Source organism: Rhinopithecus roxellana, chromosome 13 (assembly GCF_007565055.1).
Source record: "Rhinopithecus roxellana isolate Shanxi Qingling chromosome 13, ASM756505v1, whole genome shotgun sequence".
In the NCBI taxonomy this organism is placed as follows: Eukaryota; Metazoa; Chordata; class Mammalia; order Primates; family Cercopithecidae; genus Rhinopithecus; species Rhinopithecus roxellana.
This window is the reverse complement of record NC_044561.1, coordinates 108,997,694-109,022,316: the sequence shown is the minus strand read 5'-3', so window position 1 is coordinate 109,022,316 and position 24,623 is coordinate 108,997,694. Positions and strand designations below refer to the sequence as shown.

Below are 24,623 nucleotides of genomic sequence, written 5' to 3'. Positions count from 1 at the left end.
GTATATCTGTTCTGCGTCAGGCACTGTAAGGGAGATTGATGAGCAAGACGTCGTTCCTGCCCCCGTGGGGCTCACCTCTGTCCACTTTCAGTTGGGAAACACTTACTGAGCATCTCCTCTGAGTCAGGCCCGCTAAGTCATGGCTTTTGTCCTCAGGGTGCAGACAGTGGAGGGTGCAAGATTCAGCATCCCCAAAGCTTCTCAGAGGCCTCAGCAGAGAAGGTTCAGGAGGGTCCTGCTAGGCCCACTTCCCACACACAGCTCCTGATCTGATCTCTCATAGCCCCTCCCAGCATCGTCACTGGAATACCTGACCCCAGAGGTCCCAGAGGTGATGTTGCCTACGCCTGCCGGAGCTTTCTGAAATCAGGAACTTATACTTTGCCTTTCTTTCTGGTGGGTCCTCCTCTAGGCCCCGCATCCAGCCACAGCTTCCACTGTTCCCTCTGGACCCTCTGTCCACCAGCCACTCTGTAAACATACCTTGTTCTTTCTACCACTGCATCCTTACACATACCCCTCCCTCCATCTGGAAAGCCTGCCCTCTGCTTCTCCTCACGGCAAACTCACACTCATCCTTCGCCATTCGTTCCAATGGGACCTTCCCAGACCATCGCCGTCTCAGCCCATCGCCTACCCAGACCATCGTCTACCCAGACCATCGTCTACCCAGACCATCGCCTTCCCAGATTATCGCCTGCCCAGACTATGTCAATCTTTGTTCTCAACTCCCATAGCATCTTGAAAAGACCTCTTCTGTAGCTATAATAGGTTTATTTTTTTTCTTTTCTTTCTCTCTCTTTTTTTTAGACAGGGTCACCCAAGCTGGAGTGCGGTGGCACTATCTTGGCTCACTGCAACCTCCGCCTCCCAGGCTCAAGCGATTCTCCCACCTCAGCCTCCTGAGTAGCTGGGACTACAGGTATATATGCTACCATGCCTGGCTAATTTTTGTGGGTTTTTTTGAGACAGAGTCTTGTTCTGTCATCTGGCTGGAGTGCAGTGGCACGATCTCGGCTCACTTCAACCTACACCTCCCGGGTTCAAGCAATTCTCCTGCCTCAGCCTCCCGAGTAGCTAGGATTACAGGCGCATGCTACCACACCCAGCTAATTATTGTATTTTTAGTAGAGACAGGGTTTCACCATGTTGGCCAGGATGGTCTTGATCTCTTGACCTTGTGATCTGCCCGCCTTGGCATCGCAAAGTGCTGGGATTACAGGCATGAGCCACTGTGCCCAGCTGTAATTTTTTTTTTGAGACGGAACCTCTGTCACCCAGGCTGGAGTGCAGTGGCACAATCTCAGCTCACTGCAAGCTCCGCCTCCCGGGTTCACGCCATTCTCCTGCCTCAGCCTCCCTAGTAGCTGGGACTACAGGTGCCCGCCACCACGCCTGGATAATTTTTTGTATTTTTAGTAGAGATGGGGTTTCACCGTGTTAGCCAGGATGACCTCAATTTCCTGACCTCGTGATCTGCCCGCCTCGGCCTCCCAAAGTGCTGGGATTACAGGTATGAGCCACCACGCCCGGCCTGTATTTTTTTTTTTAAGACGGAGTTTTGCTATGTTGCTCTGGCTGGTCTTGAACTCCTGACCTCAAGTGATCCACCCACCTTGGCTTCCCAAAGTGCTAAGATTACAGGCATGAGCCACCGTGCCTGGCCCAGGTATTTTTGTATTTTGAATAGAAACAGCATTCTGCTATGTTGCCCAGGCTGGTCTCAAACTCCTGACCTCAGAAGATCAGCCACCTTGGCCTCCCAAAGTGCTGGGATTACTGGCATGAGCCACCACACCCAGCTTTTTTTTTTTTTTTTTGAGACAGGATCTCACTCTATTGCCCAGGTTGGAGGACAGTGGCACAATCATGGTTCACTGCAGTCTTGAACTTCTGGGCTCAAGTGATCCTCCCACCTCAGCTTCTTGAGAAGCTGAAACTACAGGGGGGTGCACCACCATGCCTAACTTTAAAATATTTTTTTAGAGACAGGATCTCACTGTGTTGCCAGGCTGGTCTTGAACTCTTGGGCTCAAGCGATCTTCCCACCTCAGACTTCCCAAGTGCTGGGATTACAGGTGTGAGCCACCACAGCTGGCTAAATTTATTTCCTGAAACAAAATCATGGCTGGGCACGGTGGCTCACGCCTGTAATCCCAACACTTTGAGAGGCCAAGGTGGGTGGATCACCTGAGGTCAGGAGTTCGAGGCCAGCCTGGCTAACATGGTGAAACCCCGTCTCTATTAAAAATACAAAAAAATTAGTCAGGCATGGTGGCAGGTGCCTATAATCCCAGCTACTCAGGAGGCTGAGGCAGGAGAATTGCTTGAACACAGGAGGTGGAGGGTGCAATGAGCTGAGATTGTGCAATTGCACTCCAGCCTAAGGAACAAGAGCAAAACTCTGTCTCAAAAAAAAAAAAAAAAAAAAAAAAAAAAAAAAAAAAAATCTGGGGACATAGTCTGATGAGAATAATACAGAAACTACATACTTGAAATGAGGACCATTAAGGAAAATCCTAGCTGTGGATGTGCTGACAAGACAGCACTTATTTCCCCCGAGTGTGATGATTTCATACCTGTGTCTGGGCCCAGAGCAGAGTGTCCAGCATGTAGTGGGTGCTCAGCAGATGTTTACTGAATAAATGAATGAGCAGGTGCGCACACCTATGCACGTTGAGAGGGGGAGAGAGGATGAAGAGCTGGGGGAGACTGCCCCCCAAACAGGAAGATTCAGGCCGTTTGTAGCATCAGTTCCAAAGACAGAACCAAAGTCACCTCCCCATTACCCCTAGTGACCTGCTCCCCCATCAGTCACCTGGACCTGTGTGCCCCACAGCACTCCGTCTTCAGCTGAGGGCTGGCTCTGGGTGGGCCTTCTGTCCCCAGGGCAGGGTAGGGCTTAGTAAATGCTCAATATGTGTTTGCTGCAAATCGTGCAATGATAGGCCTTCAAGAATCATTCCCAGCACCATCTGTGCTCACAGACAGTAGGAGTGCAAATGGTGATGCGCTCTCCTTTAAAACTGCTTGTCATCGTGGCTCCATCCGAGTGTTTATCACAGAGACTCAGTCATTCATTCAACAAACAGATACTGTGTGCTGACTCTGTGCCAGGCACTGTTCAGAAAACCGGAGATTCTGCAGTATGAAAAGCAAGATTCCTGCCCACAATCTAGTTGGCAAGGTGGACAGTAAACAAATAAGAAAAGAATGTGAGAGTGATAAGTGCCAAGAGGAAATAAAGCAGTGTTCAGAGGACACAGAGTGCCAGGGTGTGAGTGTGAGCACAGGCCTTAGGGAGGCGCGTGCGTCCTCAGCAGGCGGCCACAGGAGACAGGACGAGGGGAGTGGGGAGTTGGGAGTCAGGTCACACAGAGCCTTTCCAGGGAGAGGACTTGGGATTGACTTGAAGTGTGACAGGGAGGATTCTGAGCAGGGGAGTGAGACGACCTGACTCCTCCTGCCTGCTGCGAAGAGAGGAAGCCACGCAGGAAGCTGCAGCAGGCTCTGTCCAGGTGAGAAGTGGTCGGTTCTTAGCTGTTCTTATTGTGTGTTCTGACCACACCCAATAGGGCTTTCTGTTGGGCTGGATGTGAGGCTGAGAGAGAGGAAGCAATCAGGGATGGATGACCCCTGACCTCTTTATCCCTGAGACCAGATCCCAAGTGTAGCCACCCTTTCTGATTCTAGTAACTGGTGACAGTGGCTGGGGTGGGGTGGTTCAAGAACCATGCAAAAGATATAAGGTCTTGGTCACTAGCTCAGCTGGGTTGGTTGGCCTTCTGGGCCTATTTTCAAATATTTAGCCCATTCCCAACCACAGAATTTTTTCAGGGTTACAGCACAGTTCAAGAAGAGACTCTTCTCAAAGGTACAGAATACAGGCCGGGCGTGGTGGTGCACACCTAGAGGCCCAGCTACTTGGGAGGCTGAGGCAACAGGATCACTCGAGCCCAGGAGTTTGAAGCCTGCCTGAGCAACATAGTGAAACTGTCTCTAAAAAAGAAAAAGAAAAAAAAATTAAAGGTACAAAGGTCAAAGAGCTCTCAGTCAGGCAAAGATAACAAAGAAAAGGAAGCAGAGACCCTGCTGGGGTCACTGCACTTCTCAAAGCATATTGACTCTGGGCCACCTTGCTAAATCTACTTTTAGTTGTAGTAGCTTTTTGGCAGATTCCTTAGGATTAACTGTATATGATTGTGTTATCTGTAAGTAAACGTAGCTGTATTTTATTTTCCAATCCATATACTTTACATTTCTTTTTCTTGTCTTACTGCACTTGTTAGGGCCTTTGGTGCAACACTGAGTAGACGTGGTAAGAACATTGTTGCTTCGTTCCCAATCTTAGATGGAAAATAATCCCATGAAGTATGTTATAGATTTTTTTTTTTTTTTTTTTTTTGAGACGGAGTCTCGCTCTGTCGCCCAGGCTGGAGTGCAGTGGCGCGATCTAGGCTCACTGCAAGCTCCACCTCCCGGGTTCCCGCCATTCTCCCGCCTCAGCCTCCGAGTAGCTGGGACTACAGGCGCCCGCCACCTCGCCCGGCTAGTTTTTTTTGTATTTTTAGTAGAGACGGGGTTTCACCGTGTTAGCCAGGAGGGTCTTGATCTCCTGACCTCGTGATCCACCCGCCTCGGCCTCCCAAAGTGCTGGGATTACAGGCTTGAGCCACCGCGCCCGGCCAGATTTTTTTTTTTTTTTTGAGATGTAATGTCACTCTGTCACCCAGGCTGGAGTGCCGTGGCCCAATCTTGGCTCACTGCAACCTCTGCCTCCTGGGTTCAAACAATGCTCCTGCCTCAGCCTCTGGAGTACCTGAGATTACAGGTGCCCACCATTATGCCCGGCTAATTTTTCTATTTTTGTACAGATGGGGTTTCACCATGTTGGCCAGACTGGTCTTGAACTCCTGGCCTCAGGTGATCTTCCTGCCTCGGCCTCCCAAAGTGCTGGGATTACAGGTGTGAGCCACCCCACCGGCCAATGTTTAGTTATTGATTGATTGAGCCAGGGTCTTGCTCTGTTGGCTAGGCTGGAGTGTAGTGGCACAGTCATGGCTCACTGCAGCCTCAATGTCACAGGCTTGAACAATTCTCCTGCCTCAGCCTCTGGAGTAGCTGGGACCACAGGCATGCACCACCATGCCTGACTAATTTTTAAATTTTTTGTAAAGACAGACTCTCACCATGTTACCCAGGCTCGTCTCAAATTCCTGGCTGGCCTTAAGTGATTCTCCCACCTCAGCCTCCCAAAGTTCTTAGATTACGGTCATTAGCCATTGTCCCTGGCCAATGTTCAGTTCTTATTTTGTAAATAAATTTTAATTTTACATTTATCCTTATTGTTAAGCAAGTGATGTTCGGTTTTTGTTTTTTGTGGGTTTTTTTCTTTTTTTTTTTTTGAGATGGAGTCTTGCTCTGTCACCCAGGCTGGAGTGCAGTGGCGCAATCACAGCTCACTGCAACCTCTGCCTCCCGGGTTCAAGCGATTCTCCTGCCTCAGCCTCCCCAGTAGCTGTGATTACAGGTGTCTGCCACCATGCCCGGCTAATTTTTTTTTTTTTTTTTTTTTTTTTTTTTGAGACGGAGTCTTGCTCTGTCACCCAGACTGGAGTGCAGTGGCCGGATCTCAGCTCACTGCAAGCTCCGCCTCCCGGGTTCACGCCATTCTCCTGCCTCAGCCTCCCGAGTAGCTGGGACTACAGGCGCCGCCACCTCGCCCGGCTAGTTTTTTTTTTGTCTTTTTAGTAGAGACGGGGTTTCACCGTGTTAGCCAGGATGGTCTCGATCTCCTGACCTCGTGATCCGCCCGTCTCGGCCTCCCAAAGTGCTGGGATTACAGGCTTGAGCCACCGCGCCCGGCCTAATTTTTTTATTTTTAGTAGAGATGGGGTTTCACTATCTTGGCCAGGCTGGTCTCAAACTCCTGACTTCGTGATCCACCTGCCTTGGCCTCCCAAAGTGCTGGGATTACAGGAGTGAGCCACCGCGCCCGGCTGTGATGTTCAGTTTTTACGTCAACTCTGCATTCCTGGGAAAAAGCCAATTTGGTCATCATGTTATCTTTTTCTTAATTTGAAAAGTTAAAAATTCCTTAATTTTTTATTCCTGGTACCACTACCACAATTTACAGGGCAATATACCTGATATAAAGAAAAGGCTACAACACTATATTATATTAATCAATCGCTGCACTTTTGGCAAACTGCGGCTCTGACAGTCCTGCACAAGAAGGGTTTCCTATTGAAGCTGCAGTAACTTTTCTGATGATGGACCATCGTTCCTTCTTTGGAGGATTTTTAAAGTTCCTCTAACGCATTTGGAACTACTGTCTCCAAGTAACCTGCAGCTTTCCTGACAACTCCTTGCTCTCTCTCTCCTGCTAAGAACTGTAGCCCTGGCTGGGCGCGATGGCTCAGGCCTGTAATCCCACCACTTTGGGAGGCCGAGACGGGTGGATTACCTGAGGTGAGGGATTGGAGACCAGCCTGGCCAACATGGTGAAACCCCGACTCTACTAAAAATACAAAAAATTGGCCAGGTGCAGTGGCTCACACCTGTAATCCCAGCATTTTGGGAGGCCGAGGTGGGTGGATCATGAGGTGGATGATCACGAGAACATCCTGGCCAACATGTTGAAACCCCATCTCTACTAAAAATTAGCTGGGCGTGGTGTTGCATCCCTGTAGTCCCAGCTACTTGGGAGGCTGAGGCAGGAGAATCCCTTGAACCCAGGAGGTTGCAGTGAGCCGAGATCGTGCCACTGCACTCCAGCCTGGTGACACAGCAAGACTCCATCTCAAAAAAAAAAAAAAAAAAAAACCTATAGCCTTTTTCTGCTGTTTTTAGAACCTTCTGCTACTATATTTACCACTTCCACCACTAGATCCATAAGTACCAGCATAGGCACTGCCTGAGATTCTTCCACCAAAACTACCCCCTTTCTTTCTTTCTTTTTTTTTTTTTTGAGACAGAGTCTCACTCTGTCGCCCAGGCTGGAGTGCAGTGGCACAGTCTCGGCTCACTGCAACCTCTGCCTCCTGGGTTCAAGAAATTCTCTGCCTCAGCCTCCCAAGTAGCTGGGATTACAGGCACGCACCACCACGCCCGGTAATTTTTTGTATTTTTAGTAGAGATGGGGTTTCACCGTCTTGGCCAGGCTGGTCTTGAACTCCTGACCTCGTGATCCACCCACCTCGGCCTCCTAAAGTGCTGGGATTACAGGTGTGAGCCACTGGGCCCGGCCAACTACCCCCTTTCATAGGTCCATAATTTGATTGCTGTTGTCTACTATAATTGCTAAAATCACAGTTCCCACCACCACCATAGCTACCAGCGCCAAAATTTCCTCCTTCATTGTAACCATCATATTCTCCGCCACCACCACCATATCTACCACCTTGGTTTTCATATCTTGCTCCACCATCACCATAGCCCCCTCTGCTGCTATAAGCAGGCTCACCATCATTGATACCAACATCACCTCCTCCATAACTACCTCTGCTGCTGCCACCTCCCACCCATCACCTCCTCCATAACTACCTCTGCTGCTGCCACCTCCACCCCATCACCTCCTCCATAACTACCTCTGCTGCCGCCACCTCCACCACCACAGCCTTCTCTTCCACCAAAGTTTCCACCACGGTCAAAATTACCTCTACCACCTCCAAAGTTTCCTCTGTAACCTATAAAATTGCCAGGTCCACCTCCATGACCACTTTGCCATACAGCAGACTACATCTCTTGTTTACTAAGGACCTTTTTCACTTCACAATTACGCCAATTAACAGTGTAGTATTTCTGGCTGGGTGCAGTGGCTCAAACAATAGGGATATAGAAGACTTGAATAATGCAATCAACCAATTTGATTTGACATAAAACATGGCACTGTAGGCCGGGCGCGGTGGCTCAAGCCTGTAATCCCAGCAATTTGGGAGGCCGAGACGGGTGGATCACGAGGTCAGGAGATTGAGACCATCCTGGCTAACACGGTGAAACCCCGTCTCTACTAAAAAATACAAAAAACTGGCCGGGCGCGGTGGCTCAAGCCTGTAATCCCAGCACTTTGGGAGGCCGAGACGGGCAGATCACGAGGTCAGGAGATCGAGACCATCCTGGCTAACATGGTGAAACCCCGTCTCTACTAAAAAAAAATACAAAAAAACTAGCTGGGCGAGGTGGCGGGCGCCTGTAGTCCCAGTTACTCGGGAGGCTGAGGCAGGAGAATGGCGTAAACCCGGGAGGCGGAGCTTGCAGTGAGCTGAGATCCGGCCACTGCACTCCAGCCCGGGCGACAGAGCGAGACTCCGTCTCAAAAAAAAAAAAAAAAAAAAAAAATACAAAAAACTAGCCGGGCGAGGTGGCGGGCACCTGTAGTCCCAGCTACTCAGGAGGCTGAGGCAGGAGAATGGCATAAACCCAGGAGGCGGAGCTTGCAGTGAGCTGAGATCTGGCCACTGCACTCCCGCCTGGGCAACAGAGCGAGACTCCGTCTCAAAAAAAAAACAAAAAAACAAAAAAACATGGCACTGTAATCCCAGCACTTTGGGAGGCCTAGGTGGGCAGATCATGAGGTCAGGAGTTCGAGACCAGCCTGACCAACACAGTGAAACCCCATGTCTACTAAAAACGCAAAAATTAGCTGGGCGTGGTGGTACGCGCCTGTAATCCCAGCTACTCAGGAGGCTGAGGCAGGAGAATCCCTTGAACCTGGGAGGCAGAGGGTGCAGTAAACCTAGATTGCACCACTGCACTCCAGCCTGGTCGACAGTCCGAGACTCTGTCTCAAAGAAAAAAAAAAAGTGATATTTCTGAACAGTTTTATCAACTGTATCTTGATTATCAAAAGTTACAAAAGCAAATCCTTTTTTCCACTCTGCCTGTCTTCCATAACTTCTATGGTTTTAATCTTGCCATACTTTTCAAAGGTCTCTCAAATTATATTCTTCTGTATCTTCTTTATTTTATCTATTTTTTTTTGAGATGGAGTCTCGCTCTGTTGCCCAAGCTGGAGTGCAGTGGCGAGATCTTGGCTCTCTGCAACTTCTGCCTCCCAGGTTCAAATGATTCTCCTGCCTCAGCTTCCTGCGTAGCTGGGATTACAGGCGCCCACCACCACGCCCAGCTAATTTTTGTATTTTTAGTAGAGACGGGGTTTCACCGTGTTAACCAGGCTGGTCTTGAACTCCTGACCTCGTGATTTGCCCGCCTCAGCCTCCCAAAGTACTTGGATTACAGGCTTGAGCCACCGTGCCCAGCCTTGTTTTTATTTATTTTTTATTGAGGTGGAATCTCGCTCTGTCTCCCAGACTGGAGTGCAGTGGCATGATCTTGGCTCACTGCAACCTCCCGGTACCAGGTTCAAGAATAAGCCATTCTAGCTTACTTATGGTTGTCTGAATACTTTTTTCCATCTTTTTACTTTTAGCCTTTAATTTTTTTTTTTTTTTTTTGAGACAAGGTCTCACTCTGTCATCCAGACTGGATGACACAATCTTGGCTTACCGCGACCTTTGCCTCCCGGGCTCAAGTGATCCCCCTGCCTCAGCCTTCTGAGTAGCTGGGACTACAGGCTTGACACTCTGCCTGCTGGCCTTGTTTTTATTTTATTTATTTTATTATTTTTATTTATTTATTTATTTTGAGACGGAGTCTTGCTCTCTCACCCAGGCTGGAGTGCAGTGGCATGATCCTGGCTCACTGCAAGCTCCGCCTCCTGGGTTCACACCATTCTCCTGCCTTAACCTCCCAGCAGCTGGGACTACAGGCGCCCACCACCACGCCCGGCTAATTTTTTGAATTTTTAGTGGAGACAGGGTTTCACCGTGTTAGCCAGGATGGTCTCGCTCTCCTGACCTGTGATCCGCCCACCTCAGCCTCCCAAAGTGCTGGGATTACAGGCTTGAGCCACTGCACCCAGCCTTTTTTGTTGTTGTTTAATTGAGAGGGAGTCTTGCTGTGCTGCCCAGGCTGGAGTGCAGTGGTGCAATCTTGGCTAACTGCAACCTCTGTCTCCCGGGTTCAAGCAATTCTCCTGCCTCAGCCTCCCAAGTAACTGGGACTACAGGTGCACGCCACCACACCTGGCTAATTTTTTTTTTTTTTTTTGTATTTTTAGTAGAGACACGGTTTCGCCATCTTGACCAGGCTGTTCTCAAACTCCTGACCTCAGGTGATCTGCCCATCTCGACCTCCCAAAGTGTTGGGATTACAGGCGTGAACCACCGTGCCTGTCACCAGCCTTGGTTTGTTTGTTTATTTATTTATTTGAGATGGAGTCTTGCTCTGTTGCCAAGGCTGGAGTGCAGTGGCACAATCTCAGCTCACTGCAACCTCCACCTCCTGGGTTCAAGTGATTCTCCTGCCTCAGCCTTCCGAGTAGTTGGGACTACAGGTGTGTGCCACCACACCCAGCTATCTTTGGTATTTTAGTAGAGACAGGGTTCACCACGTTGGCCAGGCTGGTCTCAAACTGAGATGACTGGGGTGAGCCACTGTGCCCAGCCTGTTTCAATATTTTAAATGTGCTTATATGGCCAGGCACAGTGGCTCATGCCTGTAATCCCAGCTACTCAGGAGGCTGAGGCAGTAGGATTGTTTGAGCCCGAGAGCCGTCATCATGCCACTGCACGCCATCCGGGCAAGAGAGCGAGAGCATGGCTCTAAAAATAAATTAAAATCTGGTTGGGGCCGGGCGTGGTGGCTCAAGCCTGTAATCCCAGCACTTTGGGAGGCCGAGACGGGCGGATCACGAGGTCGGGAGATCGAGACCATCCTGGCTAACACGGTGAAACCCCGTCTCTACTAAAAAATACAAAAAACTAGCCGGGCGAGGTGGCGGGCGCCTGTAGTCCCAGCTACTCTGGAGGCTGAGGCAGGAGAATGGCGTGAACCCGGGAGGTGGAGCTTGCAGTGAGCTGAGAGCCGGCCACTGCACTCCAGCCTAGGTGACGGAGCGAGACTCTGTCTCAAAAAAAAAAAAAAAAAAAATCTGGTTGGGTGCAGTGGCTCATACCTGTAATCTCGAGGCAGGTGGATCACAAGGTCAGGATTTCCAGACCAGCCTGGCAAATATGGTGAAACCCCGTCTCTACTAAAAATACAAAAAATTGGCCGGGCGCAGTGGCTCAAGCCTGTAATCCCAGCACTTTGGGAGGCCGAGAAGGGCGGATCACGAGGTCAGGAGATCGAGACCATCCTGGCTAACATGGTGAAACCCCGTCTGGTGCCGGTGGCGGGCACCTGTAGTCCCAGCTACTCGGGAGGCTGAGGCAGGAGAATGGCGTGAACCCGGGAGGCGGAGCTTGCAGTGAGCCGAGATCGTGCCACTGCACTCCAGCCTGGGCGACACAGCGAGACTCCGTCTCAAAAAAAAAAAAAAAAAGAAACCCCGTCTCTACTAAAAATACAAAAAACTAGCCGGGCGATGTGGCGGCGCCTGTAGTCCCAGCTACTCGGGAGGCTGAGGCAGGAAAATGGTGTGAACCCGGGAGGCGGAGCTTGCAGTGAGCTGAGAACCAGCCACTGCGCTCCAGCCTGGGCAACATAGCGAGACTCTGTCTCAAAAAAAAAAAAAAAAAAAATACAAAAAATTAGCCAGGCATGGTGGCGGGCGCCTGTAGTCCCAGCTACTCAGGAGGCTGAGGCAGGAGAATCGCTTCAACCTGGGAGGCAGAGGTTGCAGTGAGCCGAGATTGTGCCACTGCACTCCAGCCTGGGCGACAGAAGGAGACTCTTGTCTCCACACACACACACACACACACACACACACACAAATAAAAAATGAAAAAATGAAACATGCAAAACTGGCAAAACTCTGTCACATGCATCAGTGTATGTAATGTATACATATAGGTTGAGGAGCAGTAATAAAACTGACATCCATGTGCCTACTTGCCAGCCGAAATTACCTAACAAGCCCTTTGTAGCCCCCTCTCATGCTGCACTGTTAATCATACAGTTGCTTTTCTTCAGAGCTTTGCCGTGTGTGCCTGTGCAACATATAATGTCAGTTGGCTGTCTTTGAACTTTAAATAGAATCAGGCTGAATGTATGCTCTGTAATGTTTTTCTGCTTATTTCCAAGATTTCCTTATGCCTATATATGTAGCAGTTATTAATTTTAACTGCTGTATAGTACTACACTCTATAATCCACAGTTCTACTCTTGAGCACAAATGGGTTGTTTGCAGTTTTTGACTTTTGTTTTGAGACAGAGTCTCCCTCTGTCGCCCAGGCTGGAGTGCAGTGGTGTGATCTCGGCTCGCTGCAAGCTCCGCCTCCCGGGTTCATGCCATTCTCCTGCTTCATCCTCCTGAGTAGCTGGGACTACAGGCGCCCACCACCACGCCCAGCAAATTTTTTGTATTTTTTCATAGAGACAGGGTTTCATCGTGTTAGCCAGGATGGTCTCAATCTCCTGACCTTGTGATCTGCCCGCCTCGGCCTCCCTAAGTGCTGGGATTACAGGTGTGAGCCACCACACCTGGCCCATTTTTGACTTTTACAAACAATGCTGCTGTGCATATTCTTACCTGTGTGCTTCTGAGGTAATGTGCCTGGGTAGAACTGCTGGGTTGTAAGGTACGTGCATGTTCAGCTCATCTAGCTAATGCCAAACTATTTCCAAGATGGCTTGTACTAATTTCTCTTCTTTTTTTTTTTTTTTTTTTTTTTTTTTTTTTTTTTTTTTTTTTTTTTTTGAGACGGAGTCTCGCTCTGCCGCCCAGGCTGGAGTGCAGTGGCCGGATCTCAGCTCACTGCAAGCTCCGCCTCCCGGGTTCACGCCATTCTCCTGTCTCAGCCTCCCGAGTAGCTGGGACTACAGGCGCCCGCCTCATCGCCCGGCTAGTTTTTTGTATTTTTTAGTAGAGACGGGGTTTCACCGTATTAGCCAGGATGGTCTCGATCTCCTGACCTCATGATCCGCCCGTCTCGGCCTCCCAAAGTGCTGGGATTACAGGCTTGAGCCACCGCGCCCGGCCACTAATTTCTCTTCTACCAGCAGGGTGGGAGGTCCTACTTCTCCACTTCCTTGCCAGCATCTTGATAGTGTTTTTGCATCCTAACACATCTGCCACCTGAGTTTTTGTAAGAACAGCCAATACACGCTGGGTGCGGTGGGTCAAGCCTGTAATCCCAGCACTTTGGGAGGCCGAGACGGGCGGATCACGAGGTCAGGAGATCGAGACCATCCTGGCTAACACGGTGAAACCCCGTCTCTACTAAAAAAAATACAAAAAACGAGCCGGGCGAGTTGGCGGGCACCTGTAGTCCCAGCTACTCTGGAGGCTGAGGCAGGAGAATGGCATAAACCCGGGAGAGGGAGCTTGCAGTGAGCTGAGATCCGGCCACTGCACTCCAGCTCGGGCGACAGAGCAAGACTCCGTCTCAAAAAAAAAAAAAAAAAAAAAAGAACAGCCAACACTGAATGTTCATTCACACGGTGCCAGACCCTGTACTGAGAGCTCTGTGTGTGATTTGATTTCACCCTCACAAGACCCCCATCTATTATGAACATGTTATTGATGACCGAGAGAGCAAGTCTTTGTCCTGCTTCTGCCCAAGACACTTCCCTTCTGCCAGGGCCCCATGGCCATGTTGCCTATCATTTCCCAACCTGGGTGGCGCTGAGTCCCAGCAGGGCCTCAGCGCCACCCCGGACCTCTTTCTCCTCAGGCTCTTACTCCCTGTCAGTCCGCCTCAGCCGCCCTGCATCCTGGGACCGAATCAGACACTACAGGATCCAGAGCCTTGACAATGGCTGGCTGTACATCTCACCGCGCCTCACCTTCCCCTCACTCCAGGCCCTGGTGGACCATTACTCTGGTATGGCCTTTCCCTGCCCCCAGGAGTAGGCTGGGATAGTCTGTGGGGAGGAGCAGGCAGTGGTGTCCTCGGATATTTTACCTGCTATGGAGTATTCAGACAGACATGAGAGAGGCCTCCCCTATTTTCACACCAGTCCCCATGCCAAGAAATGCAGGCTGGGAGCCTTGTCTTCACCTCATGCCCTAGCAGAAAAGCCACAGGTAGGCTCAGGTCAGTATCTTGTAGGCTCAGGTCAGTAGGCTCAGGTCAGTATCTTGCCTACCACTCTGGTTCTGATTCAAAGCCCCTGGCAGCAGGTGGAGTTCTCTCCACAGGAACTGGATCCAGAGCTGCTGCTCTGTGGGATTCAATCCTGACTCTCCTTAGTACTTCCTGATGCCGGTCCTTCGACGGACACTGGAAGATGCAGTCACTGGGCACAGCGTCAGGGGGCAGAGAGGGAAGAGCACTCTCGTGAAAACTCAGGCGTTTTCTGTAGGTCACTCCGTGCGGGAGTAGACAGTAGTAGACTGAGCATTCCTTAGCGTTCTTCTTCCCAAAGCAATTTCCTAACCAGAAACTTGAGCTCAAGAGGTCCATGAACTCACCCTAAATCATACAGTGATTGTCTCCCAAAAGTTAGCCCAGAAAGACCTTTGAGTGCATCTGTCTCCATTAAACCAACAGCTTGGGGCTCATGTCCTGTCACTCTTTTGTAACCATGCCCCCTCCTGCCAAGTGTGGAGGGCTGTCAGGATGAGGGCTGTTGGGGAGAAGTAGGGTGGAGTCGGCCATGTCAGGGATGGAGGTCTCTTCCTCAGAGCTGGCGGATGACATCTGCTGCCTCCTCAAGGAGCCCTGTGTCCTGCAGAGGGCTGGCCCGCTCCCTAGCAAAGATATACCCCTACCTGTGACTGTACAGAGGACACCACTCAACTGGAAAGAGCTGGACAGGTAAAGTCGGGGACTCCTGGAAACATGAAAGCAGGACCAAGAGTTAGAAGGACTCACTCCTGGGAACCACAACCCGAATGTACCTGTCACACTCAGGGACACCTGGCAGCTGAAGCCAGGGCACACTGACTCAACTCCTGGAGCAGAGCCCAGGCTCGGCAGGTGGGGCTGGGGAAGCTGATCTGATAGGGAACTGGGGAGCCCCATGAGGTCCTCATCAGGAGTGAGGGGTTTTGAGAACAGTGCATTTTTGTGTGTAGTGAGTGCAGGGAGGAGGAATAGGCTCCTTGACCCAATTCTCTTCCTTTGTCCACAGCTCCCTCCTGTTTTCTGAAGTTGCCACAGGGGAGGAGTCTCTTCTCAGTGAGGGTCTCCGGGAGTCCCTCAGCTCCTACATCAGCCTGAATGAGGAGGCTGTCTCTTTGGATGATGCCTAAGCCCAAAAGAGGCCGAAAGGGAAACCAAGACTGCACACCTAGAACCCCAATTCAGCCCAGCCACCTGAACACCCCAGAGGCAAGGCTGTGCACTCAGTGAGGGAGGGCTGGGACACAGAGGTGCATCCAGGGTCCCACCTATACCCTTGCTCTTTCCTCTCTTGGCCCTAAGAAGTCACCTACCTCCTCCCAGTGCCATGATCCCATCTGCGACCTCTAGTCCAAATGCAGAGAAGTTGGGACCAGGGCCAGGGTTCCAAAAAGAGAGTAAATCTGGCCGGGCGCAGTGGCTCAAGCCTGTAATCCCAGCACTTTGGGAGGCCGAGACGGGCGGATCACGAGGTCAGGAGATCGAGACCATCCTGGCGAACACGGTGAAACCCCGTCTCTACTAAAAATACAAAAAACTAGCCGGGCGAGGTGGCGGGCGCCTGTAGTCCCAGCTACTCTGGAGGCTGAGGCGGGAGAATGGCATAAACCCGGGAGGCGGAGCATGCAGTGAGCTGAGATCCGGCCACTGCACTCCAGCCTGGGCCACAGAGCGAGACTCCGTCTCAAAAAAAAAAAAAAAAAAAAAAAAAAAAGAGTAAACCTCCTGGGGGTCTGACTTAGTCAGTTCTTGAGTTTGTTTCCAGTACCATCTGGATGCCCTGCCTGCTGAGCCCCGTTCTACATCCCCCCGTTAACCAGGCCCCACCCACAAGGTAGAAACAACCCCTAGCTTCTGTGAGAAAATCATTTTCAGGAAATTTACAAGTCTCGTTGAGACCACCACCATACCTCAGAAGATAGGACTGTGGCCTAGAAGGGAAAGGAAAACTGAGATGATGTCTTACCGTAGCAGCAGATCGTAGGTGCTCCAGCCTCTACTTGACCTCCAGAGCAAAGAGAAAGACTTCTGACAGTCTAAGTCCTCAAAATGTCCCCCACTGAGGACAACAGCCCCAGCTTTTTTTTTTTCCTGAGACGGAGTCTTGCTCTGTTGCCCAGGCTGGAGTACAATGGCACGATCTCAGCTCACTGCAACCTCCATCTCCTGGATTCAAACAATTCTCCTGCCTCAGCCTCCAGAGTAGCTGGGATTACAGGTGCACACCACTATGCCTAGCTAATTTTTTTGTATTTTTAATAGAGATGGGGTTTCACCATGTTGTCCAGGCTGGTTTCGAACTCCTGACCTCAGGTGATCCACCTGCCTTGGCCTCCCAAAGTGCTGGGATTACAGGTGTAAGCGACCGCACCCAGCCTAGCTTTCAGATCTCTATTTCATTTTGTGGCTTAGTATTCCCTAGCACACTGGCCTTGCCATCTTGTGGCCAAATACAAAATAACACCTCTTAAGTCTAGCACACTGCAGTGAGGCCAGGCACCTCAGTGCTGGGCAGGGGCATCAGAAGGTGCTAAGCCCTCTCTCCACAATGCCAAGACTGAGGCCACAGCCTACACCAAATCCAGCCCTTGATTTCCCTGCTGCCCCCATAAAGAGAAAGAGGTCTGCTGGATCTGCTAAGGGAGCACGGAGTGGAAGAAAGAGGGATGGGGTGGGAGGTACCACCTCGAGTGTTCCTACTGGGTTCCCAAGCTACAGGTGGGGTGGGAAAGGCTTTATCAGGTATCATCAACAGGTTCTCAATTAAAGATTTGATTTATTCAAGTATCTGAAAACATTCTACAATGGACACTGTTATTAGATGCTGCCTGTACTGTGCTATGGACCACACACATACAGTCATGCTGTTTCAGAAGACTTGAAATGCCACTGATAGTTTAAAAACTGTACACCTGATGGAGAATCAAGGAAGACAATTTAATGTTTCATCTGAATCCAGAGGTGCATCAAATTAAATGACAGCTCCACTTGGCAAACAGCTGTTACTTGACGGTATCCAAGAAGAAATGGTTGGTGACGGATAAATTCAGAAATGCTTCTCCAAAGGTGCGTGGTTTTTAAAAAGTTTCAGGTCACAACCCTTGCAGAAAACACTGATGCCCAACACACTGATTCGCGGTCCAGGAAACATGGGTCTTCCAAGTTCCAAGGGGCTGGGGTTCCCCAACTATCAAGTTCCTGTGCTGTAATCAAGAGGGTCCTTTGGACTGGATAGGGAGCAGCTGGGAGCTGTACACCATCAGTCATAATGAATGGCAGTGTAAAAGATGATCCAGATGACCTAGTGAGGAGACAAGCACTGTTCATAGGTCACCTGGGTTAACATAAGCCCTGATTCCACAAAACAAAAATGCCAGATGAGAATGTAAACACGGGGCACTCTCCCGGGGCTATCCATTGCACAATCAGCTTGGGGAGTCTAAGTTAAAATTTCACTGAAATCACACTGTTACTAACAGAGCCCAGGACTGCCCACCTGCACTTGCAAAGGAACTCCTGATAAGCTCCTCCCCTACCAAATGGCAACCCCAGGCCCAGGGAATTGAGATACAGAGGTGGAAATGATTCAAGTAAAGCATACTACCCTGCTAGCAGGTGCTGCAACTACCAGTGTGAAAACACCATCATAATTTGTCAGCTGCATATCAAAGCAGTGATTCTCAAACCTTGGCTACCCATTGTAATCTCCTGGTTCTTTAAAAAACATATAGATGCCCCAGCAATACCTCTCAGAAGATTTTATTGGTTTGGATTAGAGTCTGGACACGTAAGGTTTTTTTTTTTTTTTAAATCCTGCTGGGACTCAACAGGTACACACCACCAGTCCTGGCTAATTTTTTTCCCCCCCTGTAGAGATGGGTTTCACCATATTGCCCAGGCTGGTCTCAAACTCCTGGACTCAAGCAGTCTGCCTGCCTCAGCCTCCTATAGTGTTGTAATTACAGGCATGAGCTACCATGCCAGGCCATGAGTATAATTTTTAAAAAAATGGGCAGGGCGCGGTGGCTTAAGCCTGTAATCCCAGCACTTTGGGAGGCCGAGACGGGTGGATCACGAGGTCAGATCAAGACCATCCTGGCTAACACGGTGAAACCCCGTCTCTATTTAAAAAAATACAAAATACTAGCTGGGCGAGGTGGCGGGCACCTGTAGTCCCAGCTACTCGGGAGGCTGAGGCAGGAGAATGGCGTAAACCCGGGAGGCGGAGCTTGCAGCTAGCTGAGATCCCGGCCACTATACTCCAGCCTGGGCGACACAGCGAGACTCTGTCTCAAAAAAAAACGGGCTGGGCGTGGTGGCTCACACCTGTAATCCCAGTACTTTGGGAGGCGGAAGCAGGCGGATCACTTGAGGTCAGAAGTTTGAGACCAGCCTGGCCAACATAATGAAACCCCATTTCTACTAAAAATACAAAAACTATCCAGGCATGGTGGCTCACGCCTGTAGTCCCAACTACTGGGGAGACTGAGGTGGGAGGATCACTTGAGCCCAGGAGGCGGAGTCTGCAGTAAGCCAAGATTGTGCCACTGCACTCCAGCCTGGGTTAAAGGGTGAGACCCTATGTCAAAAAAAATAATAGTATACAGTTCAGAAGTTTTCTGTATGGGCACAGGTGTGCAAACATCACCACTGATTTTAAAACATTACTCCAAAAAGAGCCTGTTTCCTTTATCAGCTACTCCCCTCCTCCCAGCCACTGGCAAGCACTAATATACTTTTTGCCTCAATGGATTTGCTCACTGGGAGATTTTGCATATAGAATCACACAATATGTGGTCTTTTGTATCTGGATTCTTCCACTTAGCATAATGTTTCAAGGTTCATCCATGTTATACAGCATGTATCGGTACTTCATTCCTTTTTTTTTTTTTTTTTTTTTTTTTTTTTGAGATAGTCTTGCTCTGTCTCCCAGGCTAGAGTGCAGCAGCGCAATCTTGGCTCACTGCAAGCTCCACCTCCCGGGTTCACACCATTCTCCTGTCTCAGCCTCCCCAGTAGCTGGGACTACAGGCACCCACCACCATGCCTGGCTAATTTTTTTAGTAGAGACAGGGTTTCACCTTGTTAGCCACGATGGTCTCGATCTCCTGACCTTGTGATCCGCCCGCCTCAGCCTCCCAAAGTGCTGGGATTACACGTGTGAGCCATCGTGCCGGGCCACTTCATTCCTTTTTAAGACCAAATAACATTCTACTGTATGGATATATATTATCCTATCCATTCATCAAGCGATGGTCATTTGGATTGTTTGTACTTTTTAGCTATTATGAAAAATATTTCCTAGTTTCTTTTTGGAGGTGGAGTTTCCCTCTTGTTGCCCAGGCTGGAATGCGATGGCGTGATTTCAGCTTGCTGCAACCTCTGCCTCCCAGGTTCAAGTGATTCTCATGCCTTGGCCTCCCAAGTAGCTGGGATTACAGGTGCCCGCCACCACGCCCAACTAATTTTTTGTATTTTTAGTAGAGATGGGATTTCACCATGTTGGCCAGGGTGATTTTGAACTCCTGATCTCAGGTAATTTGCCTGCCTTGGCCTCCCAAAATGCTGAGATTACAGGCCTGAGCCACCGTGCTCGGCCCTCCTAGTTTCTAGTATGTAGCCAGGGTTGAGAATCAGATGTAGAAGCTGATGATGGGCCCTGGATTTACACATTACAGGGGACTGTACAGTATTTCAGACCACATCTTCTGGGATGTGGCTCAACACAGGCCATGGCCCTAAGCCTCAGAAGCCTTTAGAAAAACAGCACCCTGTTCACATAGTGTAACTCAATCAGTGGGGTCCCCTCCTGTAAGTGACACCTCATGAAATGAACAGTACCTGTTGTAAAACTATCAGCTACACATACCATGAACAAGGCAAAAGAGGTCATAAACCCTTCTTTCGTGAGCTCCCACGTGCCGCCATATTCTTCCTCATCAATCTGTAGATAATTGCTGAAGTAGAGGTACAGGACTCCTGCATTGATCAGGCAGAATCTAGAGCAAGAGAGAACAAGTACCAAACATAAACTGTAAGATTAGAAGACTCAGAACCTGGGGCCAGGCATGGTGGCTCACGCCTGTTATCCCAGCACTTTGGGAGGCTGAGGTAGGTGGATCACTTGTGGTCAGGAGTTCGAGAACAGCCTGGCCAACAGGATGAAACCCTGTCTCTACTAAAAATATAAAAACTAGCAGGGCATTGTGGTGGGTACCTGTAATCCCAGCTGTTCAGGAGGCTGAGGCAGGAGAACTGCTTGAACCCAGAGGCAGAGAGGCTGCAGTGAGCCAAAATTATTCCACTGCACTCCAGCCTGGGCAACAGCGAAACTCCATATATAAGTATATAGTGTGTGTGTGTGTATTATATAGTTCTCAAAAGCCCCTTGAAGTAAGACAGAATGGCTGCTGAGCTGTCCCAAACAGGACCTGACATGGGCCTCCAGGTAGCTCCAGCTAGGGGGAGGCTAAGGGAGAAACACACGTGAAGCCGCTGCTTCACAGCCTAGTTGAGCAGGCAACAGCATACCCCCGTACAGCTCCCCGTGGGAGACCATTTCTGGATATCCACTGTCTGTTACTGCTACGGGATGCAGATGTGAAGATGACTGTTCCTGCTCTCAGCTCACCATCAATTACGGGGCTAGGAACAGCAATGAGCTAGGCACGGTGGCTCATGCCTGTAATCCCAGCACTTTGGGAGGCCAAGGTAGGCGGATCACCTGAGGTCAGGAGTTCAAGACCAGCCCAGCCAACATGGCGAAACCGTCTCTACTAAAAATACAAAAAAATAAGCCGGGCATGTTGGCGGGCACCTGTAGTCCCAGCTACTTGGGAGTCTGAGGCAGGAGAATTGCTTGAACCTGAGAGGTGGAAGTTGCAGTGAGCTGAGATCATGCCAGTGCACTCCTGCCTGGGCGCCAGAGCAAGACTCCGTCTCAAAAAAAAAAAAAAAGAGGGACCTAGGCCAGACATTCTGACTCATGCCTGTAATCCCAACACTTTGAGAGGCCGAGGAAGGAGGATCACTTGAGCCCAGAAGTTCAAGACCAGCCTGGGCAATGTAGAAAAACCTTGTCTCTATAAAATTTTAAAAAATCAGCCAAGTGTTGTGGCCCACGCCTGTAGTTCCAGTTACTTAGGTGGCTGAGGCAGGAAAATCATTTGAATCCAGGAGGTCAAGGCTGCAGTCAGCCGTGATGGTGCCACTGGGCTCCCACCTGGGCGATAAAGTGGGGCCCTATCTCAAAAAAACAAAATGAAGGGACCTGAAATAACTTCTGCCAAAGCCAAGGTTTAGCACATTAAGCATAGTGCCAGGCACAAGGGAAATGGTCGTCAAATACAGAAGTTCCTACTTCCCAAACTTGCACGGGAACAAAGGTCACAGCAGAATTAGAGGGCATGCCACCAACAAGTAATGTGATAGCCTCTTGCAGGAGGTCACTTTAGACCCATGAATGAATGGACTGGCCCAGCCTTCAGGAAGGCAGGAAGGTAACCTGCCCGACCTGAGATGCTCCTGAGGAGTGGTGCACCAGACCCAGGAGTGCCATGGTAGGGCCGCTGCTTTGCTCTATTCATCACACACACACACACAGCTCCAGAGCAGCAATGGCCTTTCCTATAACAGGAAAAAAAGCCTCTATTTAAAAAGAAATGATACCATGAAAATGTAAGATACCCAAGACTTACCCTGCTATTCCCAAGAAACCTCGTAATGGTAAAACTCCCCAAATGACACCCAGGACCACAGCAATGATCTGTCGGAACCAGTAGATCACATCTAAAAATTCATCCTGTAGAAAAGACAGAAAATGCAAGAATTATCTGGGGGTGGGTGCCACAGTACAGCCAGAGGGGGGAATGTTAAACCTTTCCGCTAAACACATCCAGGAAATTTGTTTCCCCCAAAGGCAACGGTATGTGCTTCCTGCTTCATCTCTTACTTACACTAAAATGTGGTAGAAATGATACATTTAGACATCATTAAGCGATCACTTCCAGAATCTATGCTCTAAATTAAAATTCTAGAGCTGCATATATAATATGACCTGTAATGAAATGATTGTGATAGTAATCGTGCTACTGGCCGCACATATGGATTAGAAGCAAAAATGCTGGAGTCAGGTGCCAGCATATTTAAGTTTCATGGAAGAACACAGAAGACGACTGGTTTCGGACCTGCCCTGGATTCCAGAAACCAGTCCTTACACAAGAAAAGAAAAAAATGACACAGCAGATTAGAGACTGCAGGTTTTGCAAGAGTTGGGCAGGGCTGGGGGCAGAGCAAGGGCACCTTCAGGAAGTGCCTCCCATCCCCCCTTACAGGAACTTCAGGAAGGAAAATCCCCCTTCAGCAGCCGAGAAAACCAAAGAAATGACTGCAAATATAATACTCTTTCCAAACTACCTGGAATCAAGAGGTTTGTGATTACCCCTTCCCGATCATGGAGCAGAGTTACGAAGCATCCTCCGAATGGGACGAGTAAGAACGTCCTGAAGTCCCAACCAATTCTCGCACGTATTTGGTGGCATTTCTCTACCCTGACACCTCACACTCACCCAGTGAGTGGTCTCAGTCTCCCCTCTTGACTCATGCTTATCAAAGTATTCGGTCCTTTTCATTCAACAGGCAACAACAGCTCAAGATTAGCGAGCCTCACTATGTGCAAAAGGCTTTAACGCACCACAGTACCCCCACTTCAGAGCTATTCTGACTTAGATTCCGCAAGGAGAGCACCTGGCACGTAGAAAGCATTCTCAGTAGAAGTCTGTTAGTGTTAGTTTGTGCTAGTTAATTCGAAAGAGACAAGTAACTTACTCAAAACCCTACTGCACATAAAAGGCAGAGGCCGAATCGAATTCAGCTCCCTTTCCCCGTTCAGGCACAAGCCCTGCCCGCGGATGACAAAGCCTCTCCCCACTCCTCATCAATTCCGCATAACTAGGGGGCTTCACCCTTAGGCCACCCTTCGGGGAGCTTCAAGCCCAGCTGTCCGCCCAGTGCCCGCCAAGTTTGTTCTGACACCCTTGGGCCACCCGCCCCACTGCCCTACTCGATAGCGCCGGAACGGGGGAGAGGGCAGGCCCAGGCCAGTCTTCCCGTTCCCCGAGTCCCAGCCGGCTCCTCGCGCCCGCGCCCTGTTCGGGCTCCACCGTACCTTGTCCTCCCAGGCCGCGTCGCTCCGCAGAACCTTGCTCCAGACGGAGACTTTGAGGGCCCCGTTGGCCAGCTGCGGCTGAGACGGCTCCTCCTTCCGCCGCCCGCCGCTCATCCTCCCGTCGCGCCGCCCGGGCCGGGCCTGGGGCGCGCGGGCTGAGCCAAAGGGAGTCGGGGTCTAGGGTCGCGGGTCACGGCGCGGGTCGGCTGCAGGCTCAGCGGTCCGGTCCTGCGGCGCGCCGCGGTTCCCCTCACCTGGCCAAGCTACCCGGCTCCGCTGGCTCTACAGAGCAGGCGCCGCGAAGGGAGGGGCGGCACAGTGTCGTGCGACCTCTCGCCGACGTGCTCACGCAGCCAATTGGCAGCCGCGCAGCCGTCCGAGTGAAAGCGCAACCATCGCCTTGGCGCAAGCGCGCTACTCGTGGCGGAAATGACGTCAGCCTCTGCCAGGCTCGCGGTAAAGTGTGAGGGAAGGGACAATCTTGATAGAACGGTGACATGGGCGCCAGGAGGCGCTGTGGAGACCGAGGAGGTAGGGGAAAACCGAGGCTGGACGTCAGCGTCGCACAGTCGGCCACAGCTGCCCCTCGAGCAGCGAGTGGGGCAGGAGCGGCTCTACCTTTCCTTGCGATCTACACGCCAGCTGAGCCCAGACCTTGCTCCAGGGTAGCCCCAAGCTGCCCCGCAGGATTTAGCCCGTTTATTTTCTCCCCTAACCCTGCAAGTTCTGTAGGGCCTTGTTCAAGATGTTAACTCTTCTGTAATACCTAAGCATCTCATCTTGCCCAGCACACTCTTTTGGCACACGAGAGCCCTGAGACCCCAAAAGAGGAAATGAGTTTCTGAAGCCGTATAGCAATGTGGACCCAACCGGGGACTCCTGAGCGGCAAATACAAGAATTGGGTTAGGTGTCAAGATATCTGAGTGTTCACATACAGCGTCCTCACCATGTGCTGCGTCAGTGCTTCACAAAATGAGCTTCCAGAGCAGCAGCGGCCGCATCACCTGGGAACTGGATAGGGTGGCAGGTTCTCGGCCCCCATTCCACACTTCTGACTCAGAACCCCTGGGGATGGGGCTCCTTCCGATGTTTGAACAAGCCCTCCAGTTGGTGCCAGGCGCACTGTGTTGGTAAGTCCAGAGACCAAGGCACATCTCTTCTGGACAGTGGATTTTTTTTTGAGACGGCACGGTCTCCGCTCACGGCAATCTCCACCTCCCAGGTTCAAGCGATTCTCGTGCCTCAGCCTCCCACGTAGCTGGGATTATAGCCGCCCGCCACCACGGTCCACTGATTTTTTTTTTGTATTTTAGTAGAGAGGGGGGTTTCGCCATGTTACCCAGGCTGGTCTCGAACTCCTGAGCTCAGGCAATCCGCCCATCTT

General features: G+C 50.5%; 2 protein-coding genes across 3 annotated transcripts in view; one reads left to right on the top strand and one right to left on the bottom strand.

Annotated features, from left to right (window-relative positions):
* The window catches only part of SLA2 (Src like adaptor 2), a 35,409-nt gene extending 19,821 nt beyond the window's left edge, over nt 1-15,588 (top strand). Inside the window, exons 6-8 of the mRNA XM_010386584.2 lie at nt 13,680-13,829; nt 14,633-14,765; nt 15,082-15,588. Coding sequence (XP_010384886.1) covers nt 13,680-13,829; nt 14,633-14,765; nt 15,082-15,202 — 404 coding nt within the window. The 3' untranslated portion in view covers nt 15,203-15,588. The remainder of the gene's footprint in view (nt 1-13,679; nt 13,830-14,632; nt 14,766-15,081) is intronic.
* Nucleotides 15,589-16,828: 1,240 nt separating this feature from the next.
* RAB5IF (RAB5 interacting factor) lies at nt 16,829-23,638 on the bottom strand. Of its 2 annotated transcripts, XM_010386579.2 has the most exons (4): nt 23,239-23,638; nt 21,770-21,873; nt 19,942-20,071; nt 16,829-17,373 (listed from the first exon to the last, which is right to left on the bottom strand). In XM_010386579.2, the coding sequence occupies exons 1-4, from the start codon at nt 23,350-23,352 to the stop codon at nt 17,332-17,334; spliced, it is 390 nt and encodes a 129-aa protein (XP_010384881.1). In that variant the 5' UTR covers nt 23,353-23,638; the 3' UTR covers nt 16,829-17,331. The 2 variants fall into 2 exon arrangements, with proteins under 2 accessions (XP_010384881.1, XP_010384882.1); XM_010386580.2 differs by lacking the exon at nt 19,942-20,071.
* Between the last annotated feature and the right edge of the window lie 985 nt (nt 23,639-24,623).